The sequence below is a fragment of the Mustela nivalis genome (genome assembly GCF_964662115.1).
Source record: "Mustela nivalis genome assembly, chromosome: 11".
Taxonomy (NCBI): domain Eukaryota; kingdom Metazoa; phylum Chordata; class Mammalia; order Carnivora; family Mustelidae; genus Mustela; species Mustela nivalis.
This window is the reverse complement of record NC_139030.1, coordinates 20,002,391-20,027,588: the sequence shown is the minus strand read 5'-3', so window position 1 is coordinate 20,027,588 and position 25,198 is coordinate 20,002,391. Positions and strand designations below refer to the sequence as shown.

The 25,198-nt window shown below is 38.6% G+C and overlaps 3 protein-coding genes across 7 annotated transcripts in view; 1 reads left to right on the top strand and 2 right to left on the bottom strand.

Annotated features, from left to right (window-relative positions):
- Window positions 1-6,728, bottom strand: part of CCNT2 (cyclin T2) — a 40,415-nt gene extending 33,687 nt beyond the window's left edge. For 3 of the 5 annotated variants that reach the window (XR_014300275.1, XM_082689317.1, XM_082689319.1), the window contains exons 1-2: window positions 6,358-6,728; window positions 5,421-5,502 (exon numbers count right to left, since the gene is read on the bottom strand). Coding sequence is in view for 4 of the 5 variants with exons in the window: in XM_082689317.1 (XP_082545443.1) it covers window positions 5,421-5,502; window positions 6,358-6,515 (240 nt within the window). In the remaining variant the exon portion in view is untranslated. Of the gene's footprint in view, window positions 1-3,556; window positions 3,584-5,420; window positions 5,503-6,357 lie in introns of all 5 variants that reach the window. The other 2 variants (XM_082689316.1, XM_082689318.1) reach the window with 2 other exon arrangements.
- The window catches only part of LOC309843684 (uncharacterized protein), a 190,792-nt gene continuing 171,516 nt past the window's right edge, over window positions 5,923-25,198 (top strand). The window contains exon 1 of the mRNA XM_082689337.1: window positions 5,923-5,984. The gene's annotated coding sequence lies outside the window, so the exon portion shown is untranslated. The remainder of the gene's footprint in view (window positions 5,985-25,198) is intronic.
- Window positions 19,090-25,198, bottom strand: part of ACMSD (aminocarboxymuconate semialdehyde decarboxylase) — an 87,124-nt gene continuing 81,015 nt past the window's right edge. Inside the window, exon 10 of the mRNA XM_082689335.1 lies at window positions 19,090-21,471. Within this exon, the coding sequence (XP_082545461.1) occupies window positions 21,409-21,471 (63 nt within the window). The 3' untranslated portion in view covers window positions 19,090-21,408. The remainder of the gene's footprint in view (window positions 21,472-25,198) is intronic.

Sequence of the window (25,198 nt, the reverse complement as noted above, 5' to 3'; positions counted from 1 at the left end):
AATTTAAAAACATTATGCAGTAAGGGAAAGAGGCCAGTCAGAAAATACCACATATTGTATGTTTCCACTTATAGGAAAAGTCCAGAATAGGGTGGGGGGAAGAAGGTAAAGAGACGGCCAACTGGTGTAGGATTTCTTCTTGGGGTAACGAGAATTTCTAAAATTGACATACAACTTTGTGAATACACTTAAAAAACTCCACTGAACTACCCTTTCAACTGATGAAACGTACAGTATATGAATTACATTTCAACAAAAGTAGTACATGTAGGGTATGAATCATGTATTTATCCTGCTTTTCCTTTAAGAACTACACAACTGGGAGTCTAAGTAGTGGATGAATCACAGCATTTCATTACGAAAATATTCCAATTACTAATGAAATGAGAGTATCACAATGAACGAAAGGATCTAGATGTTGAGTATCAATCAAAAGCTGCTAACACAGAGATAAAAAGACATCAGATGGCTCCTAATTAGGCATCTCAACTAAACATACTCGTCTAACCTGAGTTTGATGAAATTTCTAGATCTACCTGGCAATTTGCAGGGACTTCAAGAATAAAAGAACATGATAAACTGCTCCATGAGTATACAATCAGCAAAATCCAGACTCCACAGTCTATTGCCTTAGGTTCTTCAAGAGATAAAATTTAAGGGAAAGAAAGGGATGGAGGAGAAAACTGTAGATTCAGAGTTTCAAAAGAGTAGTCAAATTTTTAATAATGGGCAAGATGAAACTGAAGCATTTAGGAATGCAGGATTAGGTGGTAAAACTATATGAAACCGAAGTGATAACTGTAATAACTGATAACTATAATAATTCTTTTGTGGAGGGAGGGAAGGGTTGACATAAGGATGGGGCACATGAAAACATTTCCAGGATAGTTAGCAAAGTTCTCTTTCTTGAGTGGTGGTTACAAGGTTGTCTGCCTTACTATAATTCACTAAGCTATACATGGTTGGTGGTTTTATGTTTGTGTCGTATTTTACAGTAAAAAAACAAACCCTGGGGCACCTGGGTAACTAGTTGGTTAAGCTTCTGCCTTTAGCTCAGGTCATGGTCCCAGGTCCTGGGATCAAGCCAGGTGTCAGGCCCCCTGCTTGGTGGGAAGCCTGATTCTCCCTCTCTCTCTCCCTCTGCCACTCCTCCTGCTTGTGCTCTCTTGTGTACTCTCTCACAAATAAGTAAATAAAAATCTTTATATAAAAAACCCACTTCACCTCATAAATGCAGTTACGCTGTAACAATAAAGGACACCAAATAGATGGAATACAATAGGATGTGAACAGGACTCAAAGAATAAGAGAGAAATTCAGAAGTCAAAGAGTGGAGTTTGGAGTTATCTTGGGAATGCTTCAAGAAGAGTTAAACTTCACCTGTCTTAAAACCTGAGAGACCATTGTTACATGAGAAGAGAATGCACCATCTGGAAAAAGAGGGATGCACAATGCATAAATGGTAAGACTCATATATATGGCTAACAGGGGACTCTGGGGCCTAATTCAAAGGAGGACTTCTAACAACTACGAAACCAAATCCAACTCAACCCTTTTTGGGGGCACTAAAAAAGTTATACATACATAAAAGCTTGAACAAGCAGAAAATATTTCTGAAAGGGCACGTTAACAGCACATGTTCTGGGGCAGTGGGCTTACACACTCAAATTGGAGGATGGTTTATCATATTCCCCTCTCTACCATTTTCATTTACTATGTGCCTATATTAGTTTTCAAAAATAAAATATTTAAAGCTTGTCTCTGTGGAGAGGACACATACAGAGGAAAATGTGTAAGAATTCAGTCAACAGATTGTGAGAAACATGATTGGATCCATCTTATTAACAAATGGCTGCTCTATTATCTACTTTATGTGAAGTACTGGTGACACAACCATCAGTAAAACCAAAAAAGAAAGGAAACAAACAAAATCCTGCCCTTACATTGTTTACCTTCTAATCTGAATGTATGTGTCGGGAAACATTTTTATACTTAACTTCATCTATGTTACTACATTTGAGAGAAATTAAGGGCTTTCACAATAAAAATATAAGCAAAACCCTTTAGCTAACCAAGTTCCCCAAAATGCTGGTTTTCTCTCAGAAAAGGCAATCATGCAGGACAATTTTATGACTAATTTGAGTATAAATATGCACAGTATAAACAAGATAAAAACTACTTCAAAAGTCTTGAATAAATTTCTATTGCAGACTATTCTTAAAAATTATAATGGCAGAATGCTGTATTATCAAAGAACAGGGACTATGGTCATTTCTGTAAGTGGATACAAGAATAGCTTTCCTCATTAAGTCTTTATGGGGGGGAGAAAGGAATGCAAAAACAACATCTGCAGATTTTCAAATGACATCTAATAGTCAAAAGTCAGGTCAACTGATAAAGATTATAAAGATTTTAAGCAAGAAGTGGTAAACAAATTTTGGCACAAGCAAAAATACAAGTTTGCTTATGTGTAGCAGCTAATCATCTAACTCAGACGTATAAAATGTAGACATGACTTAGATGATGCACTCTTAGAAGTCAATATAATCATTCCTTAATATCATCAGTCCTGAATACTGTCCTTAACTGTGTACTCTTGGAACCTTAGCAGAAATACAGTACATTAAATGAGAACTTCAATACATTTAAATCTGGTGGATTATATATAGTTCTGAATACTGCTGAAGCTCAAAAAAAAAAAAAAAAAAGAGGCAATGGAACTAAGGACAGTTAAGAGAAGATTAAAATGGCCATGTGATCTGGAGAGGTGCTATGAGAATAGACTGTGACCACCAAAAACACTGAGAAAACAGTATGTTAAAATCTGATCTTAAGAGAATTCACTAAACTTGGAATTAATAGAAGAAACAAATGCATCATGAACTTGACAAACCGAATTAATGAACAGAGTTTCTAGGAGAAGTTGGGTCAATATTTATTCCAAGATTGACACTGTAGAGGATATTCTCCCACGGTATATAACTTGGAGGCACTCTTGGCGCCAGGGCTTTTATACTTTACTAGATTTATCTCAAGCTTGATGCTGCAAGGTCATTCTTTAATTACTAACCCGAATTACATAAACCTCACTGTATCCAGTGAGCAAAGGGTGGACTTAACTAATTAGGTTACATATAAAAGTCATTTATTGCTGATAGTGATCCAACCCTCCAAGAGATACTGACAATAAAACTCAACAATAAAAGACAGTTTCTGGGTCACCAACACATGTTGACATTGATTTTATTCTTAAACAATAGCATTTAAAATTTAGGGGACATTTTACTTTTAAATTAGTCAACGTGGGAAAACACAATGAATCCACATAATCATTAAACATTTTAATACAACTAATGCACGGTAGTTATTACAAAACTAGCTATAGTTAGTCCCTAGCATCTTCAAATTTAAACTTGTTAGGAATTTACTGAATGGTGTTCAGTTTACTTTTTGGTGAAATTCATGCTTTTTGTAGTTTACTATGACATTCCATTATAACCCTACAAGAAAAATTTTCCCAATGATGTGGGGGAGTATGAATTTAAAAGTGACTCACATTCAATTTGAGACCACCCCCTTCACCCTAAAAGAATAGAAAAAAAAAAAAAAAAGATAAAAGAGTGAGGCTGTGCAACTGATGCAAGTGCACAAATACAAATATTAAAACCACTTTTGATATAACAGCAAAGGTAAAAAAGACAACAATTAGATATGAAGGGTGCAATGCCACTTTTTCAAATAGAAATTAATATCAGATTTCAATTGCTAATAACATTTTAATGTAAAATGCTGAGTTTAACTTTGTACATATACAAGACACTAAGTGGGGTAATAAAAATACTTTGGCTTTTTATTGATGATGGCATTTAAGTAAATTAGTTCAAGAATGCAAAGGACCTGGGCTTCACTAGTCAATTTAAAGTTAAAGCTGTGAATTTTGGCTTTAAGCTAGATAACTGTTTTAAAGCACACCAACCAGGCCACAGAGACAAATTATGAAAGAGGGAGGGTTCAAAAAGAAGTATAGTCTTGTGGTGAGATTATTTACTGGAAGTAGAAAAGTAAGCCTGTTTAAGCAAATGGGACATCTGTAGCCACATCAAGAAAATTTCCAGGACTATTTTGACTTATGATTTCTACCAGCATTTTTCAGGCTACCTAGGAAAGTCACATTTATATTAGTTTTCATTAGTTTACCACTGCCTTTGGAGCCAATTTAAATTTCATTCTCTCAATCTGAATGTTATTGCCAAAAAGGCTTCCTCTCTCTTCCATAACACTATCACTGACCCAAGTTCTGTGCAAAGAAATAACTAGGAAAACAGAAATAGAACAAGAATCATGTAGATATAAAAGAGAAAGAGAAGAAAAGGAGCCTTTAGGAGACCAAAACGTCTTATGATCAGAAGAGATTAAAACACGAAATCAATCTAAGCTATGAAGCTGTTCCTTCCAATCAGAAAAAAGTATTTCAAGGACCTTTTCAAAGATTGTTTTCTTAGCAAAAAGGTCTTAATGACAAACTACAAATAGCATAAAGTCTTCCACAATTCATTTTTTTCTACACACACCTTTCTGAATAGCATTCTAAAAACAGCTGTGATAAAAAGAGCAAAAAAAATAGTGACAATTAAGACAGTTAAATATTAGGCAATTTTGTTAACAGATGCAACACAGTATGCATATTACTCTGAAAAGGACAGACACCAAACTCACACCTTTCACAAGGTAAAATAAAAATTTCAATCCAACACTATTAATTCTTCAAGATTTACAGGTTATGTTCTTTAGTCCTGGAAGATAAATTTTACTTCAAAACTGATTATACATATACACACCTCTGATAATATATGTGTGAATTCAGGAAAATTTGATGTCTAACTAACCAAAGATTTAAGTAGACAACTAATGCTGTGATAAAGAGGAACGCTGATACCTTAAGAAATTTTAATAGCAAATAAAATATTTCTGCTAACCATTTAACTTTCAAAGGGTCATTTAAAAAGAATGTCACAATTAAGCCCAGTTCACCGTATTTCAAACGCAAGGAGTCCAACACATTTAAGATGTACATCAGAATGACTAGGCCAAATTACACTGTACATTACTATCTGAAATTATCCAAAAGTATAAAATTTAAATGAATACCGATATAATAACTAAGTAAATAAACGTTTATTACTTTTTAGCTCAAAACCTTGGCAGAGCCTAACACAGTGCCCGACAGCCTGTCATCACAAATTAAAAAACAAACCAGGAACATTTTTCATTTCAAGCAAAAACGTTTATCACGCGGTTTACCTTCACTATTAATTTACAACACTAAGTCCAAAAGTAAAGTCAACGACCAACTTTTTTCTGCGTATCCATTTACCTCAAAATTTGGTTATGGTAAAAACAAACAATAAAATAGTACTTACATTTCTACTGAATTTGGTGAAAGAATGGTGCATATAAAACCTGTGCATATAAACAATCGCAGTGTTTATTGTAAGCTGAGAGCTGGAACGTAACATTTAGGAAATATCCGAGAAAAAACAATATCTAATTTACAGAACAATTTTGATGGAAAATTCCCGATCTATGGTGTTTTTCCAGTGCTTACTGTTCACTCAAAACCAAAAAACCAATCCCCAAACTACACATACATATATATGTATATACATATATATGTACATATATACATATATATATAAATAAAATAAAACCTTGCAGGGTGATGGTAGGCTCGACGCCAACAGTAATAATAAGTGCTGAGCATCTCACTCCAATATTGCTATTAAGTAAGCCGGGAAGGATTCATCAATGGCTTAGGGCTGACTAAGCTCAGCATCAGACAGTTGAAACGCGCGCGCGCACACCCATACAAAACCACGCCAAGAACATAAAGACCTCCAGTGAGCTCCCAAGGTACGAGACCCGCCATCAAACCACCGAGGAGCGCGGGGAGAGGCCGCGGAGAACACTTACGCCTTTCAGCATCGGTAACCCTCCTACCATTCGACCCTTTCTCCGACTAAAAGTCGAAGTAGCCCCCTCTTTTCTGCGATAATCCCTAAGATTCCCTTCGGGTCTCGGCGCCACTCCCATCCCCCGCCGCCACTACGCGCGGCCCCAAACAGATTACACAACGCTGCCTCCCAGCCCGCATTCCCGGACTCCTCTCCTCTCCTTCACTGGCCGCTTGCGGCCTCCCGAGCCCGAGCCTGCCTTCCCTTAAGCGCAGCCGAAGCCCAGCGAAGGCCGAGGCGGCGGCGCCATGTTCGCGGGGCAGCAGGCCCGGCAACCAGGCGACTGGACGAATAGTAAGGAGGGACAGGGCGTGAGCGGCGGAGGGCCAAGAATAGGAAAGGATACACATTGAGACGTTGTCCCATGTCCTGGATGAGGTTGGCCGCCTGCTGGCGGTATGAGAGCTCTTTATCCGCCTCCATACCGCAGCGGCGGCTTGGCGTGTTCTCCAGCTGTTCCCGAGTAAAGAACCAGCGAGAAGAACCTCCACGGCCCGACGCCATGACACTTCCTCCTGCGCCCGCTCCCTCACCCACCCCCCTCCCGTCCCGGCTCGCGGACTCCCGGCCAAGGCCGCGCGACCCCGCCCCACTCCGCTCGCCGTAGACCACGCACCGCCCCTTTTCACCCTCGCCGCTGCCCGTGCGCGTGCGCAGGGGCCGCCCTACCGGCTCGCCCCTGTCTTTTGCTTTCTTTTTCCTGCCTCCGGTCTCGCTCTCACGCTCGGGACCACAATGCTCCGCGCCACTTGTCATTTAGAGGCGCCCGAAGGTGGGGGTCGGCTGGGAAGGAAAAGGTCGGAGCGGTGCATGCCGGGTGTAGGATTGGCGGGGCGAAGGGTTGGGCAGAAGAACGAAGGGGCTGGCCCCTGGTCGCGTGCGGAGGGAAGGCAGGCGGGCGGCTGCGTGGTGCGACCTGGGCGTGGACTTTAAAGCCGGACGGGTTCTTGGGCCGGGAGGCTGGCGGCGCTTTAGGAGGAGAAAAGCTGTCCCCTGTCGCACGCGCACGGCTCAGCCCCCATTTTCCTTCAGGTTTAATGCGCGCAGTCTCGTTGGCTTTCTTAGGAGTTGTCCGCGAGGAAAGCCTGTGTCTGCTGGCGGCTCTAGGAAGGAAGAACGCGTCTGGAGGAGTGCAGGAGAAACAGCACTCCACGTTTGTGGTGGATTTGAATGCTTCCCGGCCCCCAACGTAGTCTTGTTTGGATTCCGCAGCCACTTAGGCTGTGGGGCTTATTTTTGAGATTTCTGGCCAAAGGTTATCACGTTAGAAAGGGGAGGTGAATTTTTTTTAAAATTTTTATTTATTTATTTATTTTAAAAAAGATTTTTATTTATTTATTTGACCCAGGCGTCCCAGGGAGGTGAATTTTTAAAACCAAATTTTGGGCGCCTGGGTGGCTCAGTGGGTTAAGCCGCTGCCTTCAGCTCAGGTCATGATCTCAGGGTCCTGGGATCGAGGCCCGCATCGGGCTCTCTGCTCAGCAAGGAGCCTGCTTCCTCCTCTCTCTCTGCGTGCCTCTCTGCCTGCTTGTGATCTCTGTCTGTCAAATAAATAAATAAAATCTTTAAAAAAAATAAATAAAACCAAATTTTGAGTCCATATGGTTACTGTGGGTTTTTTTTTTTTTTTTAAGATTTTTATTTATTTGACAGAGATCACAAGCAGGCACAGAGGCAGGCAGAGAGAGAGGAAGGGAAGCAGGCTCCCTGTCAAGCAGAGATTCGGATGCCGGGCTAGATCCCAGGACTCTGGAATCTTGACTTGAGCCGAAGGCAGAGGCTTTAACCCACTGAGCCACCCAGGAGCCCCTGGTTACTGTGTTTTTACACAAAGCTATGATTTATTTACTTATTTTTAAAAGATTTTATTTATTTGGCAGACGGACACAGCTGGAGAGGGAACACAAGCTGGGAGGGGGAGTTGGAGGGGGAGAAGCAGGCTTCCCGGGAGCAGGGAGCCCAATGCGGGGCTCGATCCGGGATCATGACCTGAGCCACCCAGGCACCCCCAAGCTATGATTTAAAACAAGGTTAGGGAGGAACAGATAAACAAGAGGACCTGAATTTACTTTGTTTTGTTGCAGTTAAAAGTGTAAGACCGCACGTATGATTAACCCCTTCTGTCCTTGTAAGAGAATACCGCAGAACTCTGTTCTCGGAGTAGATAGGTCTCCGACTCTGAGCCAGTGCCTACTGTGTGTGAATAAAATCTGCCTTTTAAAATTTTAACTATTTGCCAAAGACATAATACAGGCAGACATATTTTTCTTTCTTTTTTAAGATTTTATTTATTTGATAGGGATGCAGTGAGAGAGGGAACGCAGGCAGGGGGAGTGGGAGGAGGAACAAGCTTCCCGGGAGCAGGGAACCCCATGCAGGGCCCAATCCCAGAACCCAGGGAACAGGACCTGAGCCGAAGGCAGACACTTAAAAACTGCGCCACCCAGGCGCCCCCAGGCAGACACATTTCTAAAAGGTAACTGATAATGTTTTTAAGTGAGTTTTACTGGTTAATAATCCAGGCATTTGTCCTTGTTTTTGGGCTCCTATGCCCAGTGTACTGCTGTATCTTCGCTTTGCCTTCCCTTTTCACATATTCGATATAGACCTATTGATTTGGTTGCAATAGGCAGTTTGGAATAGCTGTCTGCATAACTTTATTTCTTATTTCCCTTGCTTGCTTCCCATTTGTCCCTGCTTAGAGAAGTAATAGGATAGAATTATTTAAAGCAGCATTTATAAGGTGCTTACCCTAACAGTCATTTATGATAAAAACTCTATAAACAAATTAGAAATAGAAGAGAACTTAGCTTGATAAAGAAAATTTATAAAAACCCTCCAGTTAGTATCATACTTAATGGTGAGAAATTAGAAGATTTCCTGCTAACAAGAATATCCCCTTTCACCACATCTTTTGACATTGTGCTGGAACCCTGGAATCCTACCTAGCTAATACAGTAAGAAAAGTGAATGAAAAATAAACAGATTGGGGAGGGCAAAAAATGAATTTGTTCAGGGGTGACATAATTATTTTTGTAGAAAATCTCAAAGTATTAAAAATGTGGAGGCATACCTGGGTAGCTCAGTCTGTTAAGTCTCCAACTCCTGATATTGGCTCAGGTTTGATCTTGGAGTGGTTTGAGCCCCACATTGGGCTCCAGGCTGGACATGGAGAGTACTTAAAATGTAGAACAGGTGATTATGGCAAGATCTTAAGATACAAGGTTAATCACAGGAATCATTTGCTTTCCTATATACCAGCAATGTATAATTGAAACTCAAAATTTATAGCATAGTGTCATTTACAAAAAGTCATACTTAGGAATGAATCTAAAACATGTACAGGATCTACGTGTAGAAAACTACAAAACTCTAAGGCAGTCAGAACAGATATAAATGGAAGAATATTGTGGGTTTATGGGTTGGAAGACATTATCATTTGGGTCATTTCTTCCCAACTTGATCTATAGATTCAATGCAATCCCAAAGTTTTAGCAAGTTACTTTGTAGGTATCACCAGATTGATTCTAAAGCTTATGTGGAAAGGCAAAAGGCCTCCAAATAGCCAACACAATCCAAAGAAGTTGGACTAACACTACCTGACTGCAAAGCTACAGTAATAAAGAGAGCATATATTGACAAAAGAATGGACAGATCAATGGGACAGAATAGAGAGCCCAGAAATAGACCCACAAAAATGATCAAGTGATTTTTGACAAAGAAGCAAAGGCGATTTAGTGGAGAAAGGAAAGTCTTTTCAACAAGTGATGTTAGAAGGACTGGATATCCATATGTTAAAAAAAAAAAAAATTTTAGATACAGACCTTGCACTGTTCACAAAAATTAACTCTAAATGGATCATGTCCCTAAATGTAAAGTAAATGTACATGTCCCTAAATGTACATGTAATATGGAACAGGAGAAAATCTAGGTGACCTTTTCTTTGGCAATTATTTTTACACACAACACCAAAAGAATGATCCATGAAAGAAAAGATTAAGTTGATTTCATTAGAATTAAGGAACTTTGCTCTATGAAAGACTGCTGTGAAGAGAGTGAAAGTACGGGGAGAAAATCTTTGCAAAACACATATCTGATAAAGGACTTGTATCCAAAATATAAAAGAAATTTTAGAATTCAACAGGAAGAAAATATCCCAATTTTATTTTTTTTATTTTTTATTTTATTTTATTTATTTTTTTTTTAAAAAATATTTTATTTATTTATTTATTTGACAGAGATCACAGGTAGGTAGAGAGGCTGGCAGAGAGAGAGAGAGAGAGAGAGAGAGAGAGAAGCAGGCTCCCCGCTGAGCAGAGAGCCCGATGTGGGACTCGATCCTAGGACCCTGAGACCATGACCTGAGCCGAAGGCAGCGAGCGGCTTAACCCACTGAGCCACCCAGGCGCCCCAACCAATTTTAAAAAATTGAAGCAAAATTGACATACAATCTTGTATTAGTTTCAGGTGGGAACATGTACATTCACAATTCTGTGAATTACTCAGTGCTGACCACAATAAGTGTAGTTATCATCTGTTACCATACAAGATTATTACAGTGTTATTCACTATATTCCCTATGTTGTAGTTTTCATCTCAGTGACTTATTTTATAACTCAAAAATCCTCTTTATATATTTCACTCATCCCTCCTACCAAACTCCTACCAAACTCACTTTTGGCAACCAAGCTTGTCCTCTGTATTTAAGAGTCTGTTTTATTAATTTTGTTTTTAGATTGCACATATAAGTGAAATCATACTGTATTTGTTTTTCTCACTATATTTCACTTGGCATAATACCCTTTATATTATCTCTTTTGTCACAAATGGCAAGCTCTCACTCTTTTTTTATGGCCAAGTATATTTGTGTGTTTATGTGCACACACATGCATGCATGGATGCACACACATGTATGCAATAGCTTCTTTATCCATTTTTCTATCAATGGACACTTATCTTGGCTATTTTAAATAGTGTTGCAGTTGGCACAGGGGTGCATATATCTTTTCAACTTAGTGTTTTCATTTTCTTTGGGTAAATACCCAGTAGTGGAGTTACTGGATAATGTGTTTTTATTTTTAACTTTTTGAGAAATCACCATACCATTTTCCATAGTGGCTATAGCAGTTTCTATTCCCACCAATACTGCATGAGGGTTCCTTTTTCTCCATATCCTCACCAACACTTGATATTTTTGGTGTTTTTGATTTTAGCTGTTCTGACAAGTGTGAGGTGACATCTCATTGTGGTTTTGATTTGCATTTCGCTGATGATGAGTGATGTTGAGCATCTTTTCATGTCTGTTCACCATCTGTATGTCTTCTTTGGAAAAAATGTCTATTCAGGTCCTCTGCCCATTTTTAATTGAAAGATTATTATTGTTATTGGTGTTGACTTGTATAAGTTCTTTATATATTTTGGATATTAATCACTTATTGGATATATTGTTTGCACATATCTTCTCTCATTCAGTAGGTTGCCATTTTGTTTTGTTGATGATTTCCTTCACCATGCAAAAGCTTTTTTATTTTGGCGTAGTCTCAATAATTTATTTTTGCTTTGTTTCTTCTGCCTGAGAAGACATATCTAGAAAGATGTTGCTAAGGTCAATGTCCAAGAAATTAATGCTTATATTTTCTCCTAGTAGTTTTATGGTTTCGGATCTTTAATCCATTTTTTAAAGATTTTATTTATTTATTTGGGAGAGAGACAGTGAGAGAGAGAGCATGAGCAAGGAGAAGGTCAGAGGGAGAAGCAGACGCCCCATGGAGCTGGGAGCCCGATGCGAGACTCGATCCCGGGACTCTAGGATCATGACCTGAGCCGAAGGCAGTCGTCCAACCAACTGAGCCACCCAGGCGTCCCAAGATCTTTAATCCATTTTGAATTTACTTTTGTGTATGGTGTAAGACAGTGATGCACTTTCAGTCTTTGGCATGTAGCTGTTCAGTTTCTCCAGCATCATTTAGTGAAGAGACTGTCTTTTTGTCATTGTATATTCTTGCCTCCTTTATTATATTTTAATTGACCATGTAAGCATGGGTTTATTTCTGGGCTCTGTATTCTCTTTCATTGATCCATGTGTCTTTTTTTTTTATATTCTGATTATTACAGCTTTATAGTATATCTTGAAATCTAGGATCATGATACCTCCAGCTTTGTTCTTTTCTTAAGCTTGCTTTGATTATTCGAGGTGTTTTGTTGTTATATACAAATTGTAGTTTTATTTGGTCTAGTTCCGTGAAAAATACAGTTGGTATTTTTGTTACTGTATCCAAGCTTGGCTGCCCATTCCTAAAAGGCCATTGCTGAAGAGAAAATTTTGATTGCAAAGGAATTTGAGCTTTATTCAGAAGGCCAGCAACCTGAGAAGAAAGCAGACCCTTGTCCAAAAGCTAATGCCAAGGTTTCTGCCTGGCCCAGAGGTTTTTAAAGTGATTTAGAGTGGTTGATCAGCAAAGGGAATGTAGGGGCCTGCAGTATTTTTTGATTATGTGAAGACTTGATGATGCCAGCTATAAAAGTTATCTCAGTGTTTGGGGACTGTATGATGGGGTCTGGTTCTTGTCTCATGATATGTAGGAGTACTCTGTTCCTTCTGCAGAAGAGGGCCAGGTTTACAGATACACAAAGGGAGGTTAGTAAAATCATTTTGCTAAAAAAATTTTAGGCTAATCAGAAAGCTGAGCTGGCTTCAAACAGAATTTCTGGCTTCTGTAGCCTGGAAGAGTTCTGGTCCTCCACTCCTCAAGGCCAATGGTCTGCATATCTCAAAGAAAATAAATTAGTCACAAATCAAGAGTCTTAGGTCAGCAAGTAAGGAGTGTGTCAACTTGAAACAAATTAGCCCTTAGGATAGGCTGAAGTGCTGTTACAGTTTGATGAGGATTGCATTACATCTGTAGATTGCTTTGGGTACTATGGACATTTTAATAATGTTGATTCTTCTAGTCCATCAGCATGGACTATATTTCCATTTGTGTGGTCTTTCACTTCTTGGTAAAGTTTATTCCTAGGTATTTTATTCTTTCTGGTGCAATTATAAATGGAATTATCTTAATTTCTCTTTCTGCTACTTCATTATTAATGTGTAGAATGCAACAGATTTTTATATGTTAATTTTGTATCCTGCAACTTTACTGAATTCATTTATCAGTTCCAACAGTTTTTTGGTAGAGTCTTTTTTTTTTTTTTTTTTAAAGATTTGTTTATTTAGGGGCACCTGGGTAGCTCAGTGGGTTAAAGCCTCTGCCTTCGGCTCAGGTCATGATCCCAGAGTCCTGGGATCGAGCCCTGCATCGGGCTCTCTGCTCTGCAGGGAGCCTGCTCCCCCCCCCCCCCCCCCGTCTCTCTCTCTGCTTGCCTGTCTGCCTACTTGTGATTTCTCTCTCTCTGTCAAATAAATAAAATCTTTAAAGAAAAAAAGATTTATTTATTTACTTAAGACAGAGGGAGAGGAAGAAGCAGGAAGCCTACTCTCCGCTGAGCTTGGAGTCAGACTAGCAGCTCAATCTCACCACCCTGAGATCATGACCTAAGCCAAAATCAGGATCAACTGAGCCACCCAGGCATCCTTTGGTGGACTCTTCAGGATTTTCTATATATAATATCAACAAATAGTAACAGTTTTACTTCTTCCTTACCAATTTGCATGCCCTTTACTTTTTGTTGCCTGAGCTGTGGCTAGGACTTTCACTACTGTGTTGAATAGAAGTGGTGGACGTCCTTGTCTTGTTCCTGATCTTAGAGGAAAACCTTTCAGTTTTTCACCATTGAGTATGTTAGCTGTGGGTTTTTCTTATATGACTCTTACTATGTTGTGGTATGTTCCTTCTAAAACCACTTTGTTGGGAGGAAAACATCCCAATTTTAAACTGGGTAAAAGATCTGAACCCACACCTCATAAGGATTATATGCAGATGGAAATAAAGCATATTAAAAGATATTCAACATTTTATGTCATGAGGGTGTTCTTAGTTGTAGTTTATCACTGCAGAAGAGTGGAAGGGATCCTTGAATTGAGGCTTGGATGATTTGGTACTTTGCTGCAACAAAACACTGTTCAGGTATTAAAAAGAAGAAGGCATCAAAATGCTGAAAGAGAGAAAACTGCCAACCGAGAATACCTGGCAGTTTCCTTCAGAATTGAGGGAGATACAGAGTTTTCCAGATAAAGAAAAGCTAAAGGAGTTCACTACTACTAGACTGGCCTTACAAGGAATGTTAAAGGGACTTCTTTAAGCTAAAAATAAAAGGGCACTAATTAGTAACAGGAAAACATAGGAAAATGTAAATCTCACTGGTAAAGGTAAATATGTACTAACAAAATAATCTAATGTTGCAGAGGTGTTGATTTAATCACTTATAAAGCTTGTGTAAAGGTTAAAAGACAAAAGCAGTATTAACAGTAACTATAATAATTTGTTAATGGATACATCAGATAAAAAGCTATAAATTGGGACATCAAAGATGTAAAATTTGTGAACTAGATTTAAAATTGTAGAGCTTTAGGGGCACCTGGGTGGCTCAGTGGGTTAAAGCCTCTGCCTTCGGCTCAGGTCATGATCCCAGGGTCCCGCTTCCTCCTCTCTCTCTGCCTGCCTCTCCACCTACTTGTGATCTCTGTCTGTCAAATAAATAAATAAAATCTTTAAAAAAAAATTGTAGAGCTTTAGAATGCATCCAAACTAAAGTTACCAAATTAAGATAGACTCTTATAAAAAGAAGGCAGCTTATATATGGAATGACCACCAAGGTATTAAGTAGAAACAAAAAAGCAAGATGTCACTGGGTAAAGTGAACAAAAGAATCTGCTCAAGTAAGTGCTTCTATAATCATCCATGATCTTTGCAAGAATATCCAAAAGAATAGGTAAAAATGGTTTCTTCTGGGATAGGTTGAATTTGATCTTTTTTTTTTTAAAAGATTTATTTATTTATTTGACAGAGATAGAGATCACAAGTAGGCAGAGGCAGGCAGAGAGAGGGAAGCAGGCTCCACGCTGAACAGAGAGCCTGAGGTGGGGCTCGATTCCAGCATCCTGGGATCATGACCTGAGCTGAAGGCAGAGGCTTTAACCCACTGAGCCACCCAGGTGCCCCTGAATTTGATCTTTTTGAACTATTCTAACATAATCATGTATTGATTTTTCAAAAAAACCTAAAAATTTTAGGTACTTAATAAAAGTGAGCAGTGTTTTATATTTAAAATATTTAATTTTATTCAATTTGATTGGAAAAAAGCCTTAGAATCTTCTCTTAAGCAAATACAAAGTGTGTATTTATTTTCATTAAGTTAATCTTAATTACCTGGAATATAAGTTGATGTTTTTTGGTTGGATAATAAAAATTGAGTCAGATATGATTTCTTTCTTAGGGGAGGTCAAAATGATGGGGAAGGGTACCATATAAGGAAGAGAAATGCTTGGATGGCTGTGAATCAATGTCCTCTGGAATCTGATGGTGGTGGGATTTTTTTTTTCATGGATATATTTTGGGAAAGTTTGTATATTAGATGACGAAAGAGAGAAAAGGCTGAAAGAGTGATTTTCCCGAGAGAATTTTGAGATTTGGGATGTGAGCAGTATTGTTTTAGAGCCAGAAGGATCTTTTCAAAATTTAACTCCAGCATGTCTTCCCCTACTTAGACTTCATTGCTTTTTGACAGATAAAACTCTTTAGCTGAACTGTGACCCCACATGATTTTGCCACTTACCACATTTACCAAAAACGTCTTGCTTTCTCACCACCAGTCTCAGTGGTCTTATTTCTTGCTGTCTTTTCTCTCCTGCCATAAGATTTTCATTTATGCTGTTCCCTCTGTCTCAAATATTCTTCCCGCTCTCCTCTTCACCTCTTTCCCTTTCCCTCTCACCTCTTGCTTCCAATCACAGCTCAAACAACATTTCATCTGAAAAATCTCTTCCCAGTTATGATTAATTAAATTTTATTTTTACATAAAAATTAAAACTTATATAATAATTAAAATTTCTTTTTATAAACTTTCTACCTCCTATGTGCCTCTCCTTTCTAGCTCTTGTTATGGTAGCAATTTTATATTTGTTTGTTGCTTAATTGATACCTGTCTCCCTCACTAGATTATAAGCACAATTGAGGGCAAGAACCTTGTTTGTTTTTACATTATCCCAGCTCCTATAATGATTCTTGGCACTAAATAGGCCCTCAATAAATACTGCATAGCACCCTCTAGGTCCATCCATGTTGTCATGAGTGGCAACATTTCATTCTTTTTAATGGCTGAGTAATGTTCTATTTCATGGTGTGTGCACACCTGCATTTGTGTGTGTAATATACATAACATTTACTGTTATATATGTTATGCATATACACACAATGGAATATTATATGTTACACATGTAATTAAATATATAGTATGTAACATATATATGTATGTACACATCCCACATCTTTTAATTTTTAATTTTTTTAATAAACATATACTATATTTTTATCCCCCGGGGTACAGGTCTGTGAATCGCCAGGTTTACACACTTCACAGCACTCACCAAAGCACATACCCTCCCCAATGTCCATAACCCCACCCCCTTTCCCCCAACCCCCCTCCCCCCAGCAACCCTCAGTTTGTTTTGTGAGATTAAGAGTCACTTATGGTTTTTAAGGGGGTAGGAGAACACATCCCACATCTTTATCCATTTATTTACCAGTGGACACTTGGGTTACTTCCATATCTTGGTCATTGTAAATAATGGTGCAGTGAATGCAGAGGTGCATAATCTTTATTTATTTATTTATTTAATTTATTTATTTTCAGTGTAACAGTATTCATTGTTTTTGCACCATACCCAGTGCTCCATGCAATCCGTGCACTCTTCAATACCCACCACTTGGATCCCCCAACCTCCCACCCCCTACCCCTTCAAAACCCTCAGATTGTTTTTCAGAGTCCATAGTCTCTCATGGCTCACTTCCCCTTCCAATTTCCCTCAACTCCCTTCTCTTCTCCATCTCCCCTTGTCCTCTATGCTATTTGTTATGCTTCACAAATAAGTGAAAACATATGATAATTGACTGTCTCTGCTTGACTTATTTCACTCAGCATAATCTCTTCCAGTCCTGTCCATGTTGCCACAAAAGTTGGGTATTCATCCTTTCTGATGGAGGCATAATACTCCATAAGTATATGGACTACATCTTCCTTATCCATTCGTCCGTTTAAGGGCATCTTGGTTCTTTCCACAGTTTGGCGACCGTGGCCATTGCTGCTATAAACATTAGGGTACAGATGGCCGTTCTTTTCCCTACATCTGTATTTTTGGGGTAAATACCCAGTAGTGCAATGGCAGGGTCATAGGGAAGCTCTATTTTTAATTTCTTGAGGAATCTCCACATTGTTTTCCAAAGTGGCTGCACCAACTTGCATTCCCACCAACAGTGTAAGAGGGTTCCCCTTTTTCCACATCCTCTCCAACACATGTTGTTTCCTGTCTTGCTAATTTTGGCCATTCTAACTGGTGTAAGGTGGTATCTCAATATGGTTTTAATTTGAATCTCCCTGATGGCTAGTGATGATGAACATTTTTTCATGTGTCTGTTAGCTATTTGTATGTCTTCATTAGAGAAGTGGCTGTTCATATCTTCTGGCCATTTTTTTTATATGATTGTTTTGTGTGTGTTGAGTTTCAGGAGTTCTTTATAGATCTTGGATATCAACCTTTTGTCTGTACTGTCATTTTCAAATATCTTCTCCCATTCTGTGGGTTGCCTCTTTGTTTTGTTGACTGTTTCCTTTGCTGTGCAGAAGCTTTTGATCTTGATGAAGTCCCAAAAGTTCATCTTCGCTTTTGTTTTCTTTACCTTTGGAGTCATATCTTGAAAGAAGCTGCTGTGGCGGATATCGAAGAGGTTAATACCTATATTCTCCTCTAGGATTCTGATGGATTCCTGTCTCACGTCTTTTATCCATTTTGAGTTTATCTTTGTGTACGGTGTAAGAGAATGGTTGAGTTTCATTCTTCTGCATATAGCTGTCCAGTTTTCCCAGCACAGAGGTGCATAATCTTTTTGAATTAGTGTTTCCATTTTCTTCGGTAAATATGCAAAGGTGGGATTACTGGACCATATGGTATTTTTATTCTTAGTATTTTAAGGAACTTCCATACTGTTTTCCAGAGTGCCTGCACCAATTTACATTCCCACCAACAGTGCATGAGGGTTCCCTTTCCTCTACACTCTCACCAACACCTGTTATTTTTTGTCTTTTTTACTTCAGCCATTCTAACTGGTGTGATATTTCATTTTGGTTTTGATTTACAACAATTAGTAATGTTGAACATGTGTGTCATTGGCCACCTGTGTGTCTTTTTTTTTTTTTTTAAATGTCTATTCAGGTCTTCTTCCTACATGCATGCACACAAACACACACATTATTTATTTATTTGAGACAGAGAGAGTGAGCAAATTGGCGGAGGAGCAGAGGGAGAGGGAGAAGCAGACTCCAGGATGAGGTCAGAGCCAGTCACGTGGCTCAATCTCAGGACCCTCAGATCATGACCTGAGCCTAAACCAAGGGTCTGCCACTTAACTGACTGAACTACCCAAATGTGCCTGTATCAGATTGAATTTGTGTGTGTATGTGTGACATAATTTCCTTTTCTTTTTTTTTTTTTAAGATTTTATTTATTTATTTGACAGAGGGAGATCACAAGTAGGCAGAGAGGCAGGCAGAGAGAGAGAGGAGGAAGCAGGCTCCCTGCTGAGCAGAGAGCCCGATGCGGGACTCGATCCCAGGACCCTGAGATCATGACCTAAGCCGAAGGCAGCGGCTTAACCCACTGAGCCACCCAGGCGCCCCATAATTTCCTTTTCTTATAGATAAATCTTTTATCCAATTGCTGTTGGAGTTTTTCCCTATGTTCGATGTGGGAAATGGCTCTAATCTTGTAGCATTATTTTTAATGGCAAATATTGGAAATTATATATAATGTCCAAATATAGGAGATTGATGGACAAAGTGTGATACACACATACATACAGATACCTGAGAATCAACCTTGATTTCTTTCCTTTCTTTCTTCCCTCTTTCTCACATTTACCAAGTGCTGTTGGTTCTATCTACAACCACATCCCATTTTATTAGTTTGCCCAAGTCACCATTTCTTGCTTTGTCTCCCTGCTACCTTTCTTACCCCCTTAAATAATTGTCACAGTTGCTAATTTTTTTTCTTTTTTTAACACATAAGTCAGATCATTTCACAGACCTATTTCTATAACTCCAATGGCTTCCTGGGAAACTAAATATAAAATCTAAACTCTTCCCTATGACCTAGTTATCTAGCTATCTTTTCAGCTTCACTTCCTACCTCTTTCCTCCTTGCTCACAAAACTGCCATAAGCTCTTTCCTGCCTCAGAGGTTTTTCACTTTGCCTGGAAATCTCTTTCTCATGGCTCTTGGCGTTCTACCATTTAAGTCTTAAAGTCCTGTCTAAAGAGGGCCCACAATTTAATGTTTTCTCCCCCATCCTTCCTCTAGTCACCCTATACAGTTCCCTGTTTTAATTTCTTTATAGTGTTTGTTAGCATAAGAAAAAAATTTCCTTCCTTCATTCCCTCCTGCTTTCCTTCCTTCCTTCTCTGTCTCCATTCCTCCTTTTACTGTTCTCTCTCCTTTGTTGACTTGTGCATCTTATTCTCCAGATTTTAAGTGTAATCAGAGAAGGACTTTTGTGCTTCTTGTTTACTTTCGTATCCCTACTTCTCCAGCCCTGACAGATCATATAAACAGTCTGTGTGTATGAATATCCTTGTTTGTATCTATTTAATGTGTCTTTATTTGTCTGTGATATTGAGTAAGGTGATCAGGTTACTGTTCATAATAAAACAGTGATTAAACACTACATTAAAAGTATTCAAATGTAGGATATATGAAAAAGAACAGACATTTCCCCCCAAAGAATGGGGAAGGAAAAAGGAAAAACATATGCTTCATGTTGCCATTTTGCTCAACTTTTGTTTTTCTTTTGAAGCAGATTGTAGTAGTAAGCAGAATGGTGGGTGGGTAATGTCCTAGAAAGCAACAGGAGGAGCAGGAAAGAGAGAGAATACTGAACTAAATAAAGCGAAAATAATGGGGTAGGTGTAGTTTAGCAAGTTAGATCACCTAAAATTCTTGCCAATACTCAACCCTTGGTTTTCTGGACTAATAAGATGGAAAAGAACTATGAATGAGTTTAAAGCAAGAGAATCACTTTGAAAAATTGTATTTGGTTTTAGAATTCAGCCAGAGGTATATGATCCACAGATGTTCATTACCCCTCCCAGGACCAACTTCATTTTCAGCAGCCTGGGTAGGACAACCATAAATGAACTCAGTAGAACATAGCTACCCTGGTATTTCCTTGCGCAATCTCCACAACTAGCTTTATACATTTTGCTCAGTATTTTAAACTAAAAGAGCTTCTGGTAAAAGTAAATTACAGACTGGAACTTTTCTCCAGAATAAGTAAGTTCTCATTCAGTCTGAAAGCCCTGTTCTTTTTTTTTTTTTTTTTTTTAAGATTTTATTTATTTATTTGACAGAGAGAGATGACAAGCAGGCAGAGAGGCAGGCAGAGAGAGAGAGAGGAGGAAGCAGGCTCCCTGCTGAGCAGAAAGCCCGATGTGGGAATCGATTCCAGGACCCTGAGATCATGACCCGAGCCAAAGGCAGCGGCTTAACCCACTGAGGCACCCAGGCGCCCCTGAAAGCCCTGGTCTTAATAGTTTGGCCTCTTTGTCTATTTCCCACCTCCCAGTTAGGCTTGTCCATCCTTAGAGACTCAGCCCAAATTCTGTGAAGATCTGTCCAAGTTTGAATCCAGATGAGTTTTTTTTACCGAAACTTCTGCGCCTCCCATTGTATTGCTTAGTTATTATTCCATGAACATGTGTCTTGCCTCTTTAATTGGAATATAAGCTCTCTAGAGGTTATGTAACATGTATATCACTTATTTTTTTGGATTATAAAGCATTCCTGGCCCAGTTGTGGGCTAATGGAATAAAAATGAATAAAAACTGTTTTTTGGGGGCCCTCCCTATATTTTTACATATACCTGCTCAAAGTAGAGAACCCACTTCAGCCCTCCAGAATGAGTCTGGTCTTTCTACATATAAATCATTAATGACCTTTACTTTTTAATTTCTGACATGAATTTAAAAAGTTCTGGGAATATCATTTTTGATTTGCACATGAAATAATGTGCTGTTTTTCAGAATGAAAACATATTCTGAGAGTCATTTTTGTTATGAATAATTTAGAACATTTGTGGATATTCTATTTCTGGGTAAAATAGCACAAAATAAGATTTTAGTAATGCATGTGTGATATATAGTTAAAAACAAAAAATATCTTCTTGAATGTTTGCCTTTGTAGTAAATTCAGTCACTCAAATTGTTTTCTCTCAAGGCCCAAAAATGCTAGGGCATTGCCAGCTTTGAGTTTATCCTGCAAAAGAAAAGAGAGGTTTTAAAGTATTACTTAATGGTTATTTCAAAATACTTTACTGAATGTCTTTAAAAGATGAATTTTTAAAAGATGAATTTCCCAATGTGAGAGAAAAATATTAGTAGGTTAAACAATGAATATTCTTTTTTAAAAAAGATTTTTATTTATTTATTTGACAGAGATCACAAGTAGGCAGAGAGGCAGGCAGAGAGGGAGAGGGGGAAGCAGTATCCCTACTTAGTAGAGAGCCCGATGTGGGGCTCAATCCCAGGACCCTGGGATCATGACCTGAGGTGAAGGCACAGTGTTTAATCCACTGAGCCATCCAGGCACCTCTAAACAACAAATCTCTTGACCCCTGTTCTGCCTCACTATTTAAAAATCTAAGTTTGTGACTTGGTCATGGGAAGAAAGGACAATTAGAAGGGGGAAAGCCCCCTTAGGGAAAAATGCCCTTCTTTAGAAACCTCTGTAGGACTCTCTAATGGGTTTCAAGGACTATTTAGAGACAAATACAGTTGACCCTTGAACAACACAGGTTTGAACTGTGCAGGTCCACTTACATGTGGATATTTTCAATAAATATATTGGAAAATTCTTCAGAGATTCATGACAATTTGAAAAAAACTCACAAACTGTGTAGCTTAGAATTACTGAAAAAATTGTAGAAGGTTAGGTATTGAAAGAATACAGTATATGATACAAGTAAGATACAAAATATGTATTAATTATTTATGTTATCAGTAAGGCTTTTTGGTTGGTCAGTGGCAAGCTATTAGTAGTTAAGTATTTGGGGAGCCAAAAGTTATATGTGGATTTTGATAAAAGGGTCAACACTACTAACTCTGTGTTGTTCAAGGTCAACTTAATAGAGAAAAGGTACAGGTTAGGTCTGTGGGACAGGTGAGCTAGAAATAGTGCCCAGAAGTCATCTAGACATCCTCCAGTTTTTAGACATAGGTGTTGTCCCTTCATATGGCCTGAACAAAAGGTATTTTAGTTTGGCACAAGAGAAGTGGTAGATGAAGCACCTCAGAATATGCAAATATGTAAATTTGTAGATTTCAGATGAAAAAAGGCCTGCCAAATTTTTCTTCAGTTTCTTTCCAGTTATAGACTAGGTCAACCCTACAGAAAGAACTCCTGTGAGCTGGGGCACCTGGGTGGCTCAGTTGGTTAAGCCTGTGCCTTCACCTCAGGTCATGATCCTGGAGTCCCCAGATGGAACTGAGTATTGAGCCCCCCTGCTGGGGGGGCGGTTTTCTGCAGCTCCCTCTGCCTGTCCCCTGCTCATGTGCACATGCTTCCTCCCCATCAAAGAAATAAATAAAACCTTAAAAAAAAATACTGTGAGTTAAGGAGATAACTTCTAGATATATGTCCAGCTTGCAAAGGGCCCCATGTAGGTGAGAGTAGAAGCAAACATGCATAGGGTTGTGTAATATCTGTGGATATTAATGCATCTCTATATATTTTGATCACTTCAGGGTTCTTACACAGTCTTGGACAGTGAGGGGTTTGAGGCAGGGACCTCTTACTCAGGGTTCTTCCCTGATACACATTTGTGCCATCCCTATCTTAAAGGGAAGATTTAGAAGAGAAAACTGTTTACTTTTAAAAATAGGTTGGTACCAACTATCATTTGAAGAAGATACATTTTTGCATGTCGGATTTGGTGTTGGGTCCATGTGCTATAATCTAACAGGTAATATTGCCTTTGGCAAATCACCCAGCACCTAAATCTTGTTTTCCTCCTCTGCATTTACATGGTGGAATGCATCTTCCTGTCTACCTCCCAGTGCTGATGTGGTCATCAAATGGGTGACCACAAATTATGTGGCTCAAAATTCAAAGGTTGTAGATGCTTCCTTTCACTACTGCCATCCAACCAGTACTTTTTCTTCCCAGAGTTACCAGTTTCTTGTCTTCTTTCCCAGAGATATTTTATGCATATATAAGCAAATACTTATATTTAAGTATATGGACTTTTTTTCACAAGTGGACAGTGTATTAAACACAAATGGAAGTACATTGTATTCATTGTTTTGTACCTTGCTTTTTAAACTTAAGATACTTTCAGAATTGATTTTGAATTTTTTATGGGTATATACATTCCATTATATGGATATATTATTTATTTAACTGTTATCCTGTAGATTGTTTCAGTATTTTATTATAAATAATTTTATAGTAACCTTATGTAGAATATCATGAATTTGTGAGCGTAATGTTTTCATTTTTTATAATTTGACCTTAAAAGTCATAAGCACATAAAATAAAGAACTAGAGGCACAAAATAATAATAATTATCTGGTAAAAGTCAAATCAGGAGACTTAAGGTAATTTGGTTTCAGTTTTATTTTGGTTAAGGGAACTTGGATTCTAGTTTAGAAGGAAGCCAGGAATTATGCAAAAGGATTATGACTGAGACTTTTTTTTTTTTTTTTAAAGGTTATTTATTTGAAAGATAGAGGGAGCATGAGCAGGGTGAGGGGAAGTGGAGAGGGAGAGGGAGAAACATCCTCCTTGCTGAGTGGGGGGCCGTGAGCAGAGCTCAATCTTAGGACCTCTGAGTCACTGAGCAGAAGGCAGACGTTTAACTGACTGAGCCACCCAGGCGCCCTATGACTGAGACTTTTATAAGATTCATTAAGAGTTTATATGTCCCTGTGTCTTCATCTTGGGCCACCCTTGACCTCAGTTGTGATTTGAAGTGAATCCCTGAGGAAGAACTTGTTTTATTGTGGGGTACAGGTGGGATGGGAGGGAGTGACAAAGGAGAGGGGATCTGAGGACATGGATTCTGATTTTATTTTATTTATTTATTTTTTTAAAGATTTTATTTATTTATCAGAGAGAGAGAGAGAGAGAGAGAGAGGGAGAGAGTGAGCACAGGCAGACTGAATGGCAGGCAGAGGCAGAGGGAGAAGCAGGCTCCCCACTGAGCAAGGAGACCGATGTGGGACTCGATCCCAGGATGCTGGGATTATGATATGAGCCGAAGGCAGCTGCTCAACCAACTGAGCCACGCAGGCGTCCCTGGATTCTGATTTTAAACTCATGTTGGTTCATAAGCTGAAGGGGAAGAATAGGCAGTGGCAGCATTATAGTACATTTTAGTATCATTTACCCACACTAAAAATCAAATGCCAAAATTAAAAAATCGTTACTTGAGAGTTCTGGTTCTTTGAGTATTTGTTAATCAAGACTTTAATCTCAATATCTAAATAACCAGAATCATTACAATTTTTGAAATTGGTAGATTTGTTACAGAAATGTTAAAGAAAAACTTAGACATCTTTCTTGTTTATCTAACATACAAGCATAAATACTATGATATGCTTCTCTACAGTTTCTGTTTTTGGCTCTATGAATTTAGTTGTACTAGAACTTTCAGCTTTTAAAAAATAATTTAAAAAATTTAATTCCAGTGTAGTTAACATAAAGTTAGTTTCAGGTACAATGTAGTGATTCAGTTGTTCCACTCAGTGCTCTCAAGATAAATATACTCTTAATCCCCACCACCTATTTCACCCATCCCTCCAACCATCTTCCCTCTGGGAACCATCTATTCTCTATAGTTAAGAGTCTTTTTCTTGGTTCATCTTATGTTTTCTCTTTTGTTTGTTTTGTTTCTTAAATTTCTCATTTGCGTGAAATCATATGGTATTTGTCTTTCTCTGACCAGCTTATTTCACTTAGCTTTATACTCTGTAGCTGCAGCTGT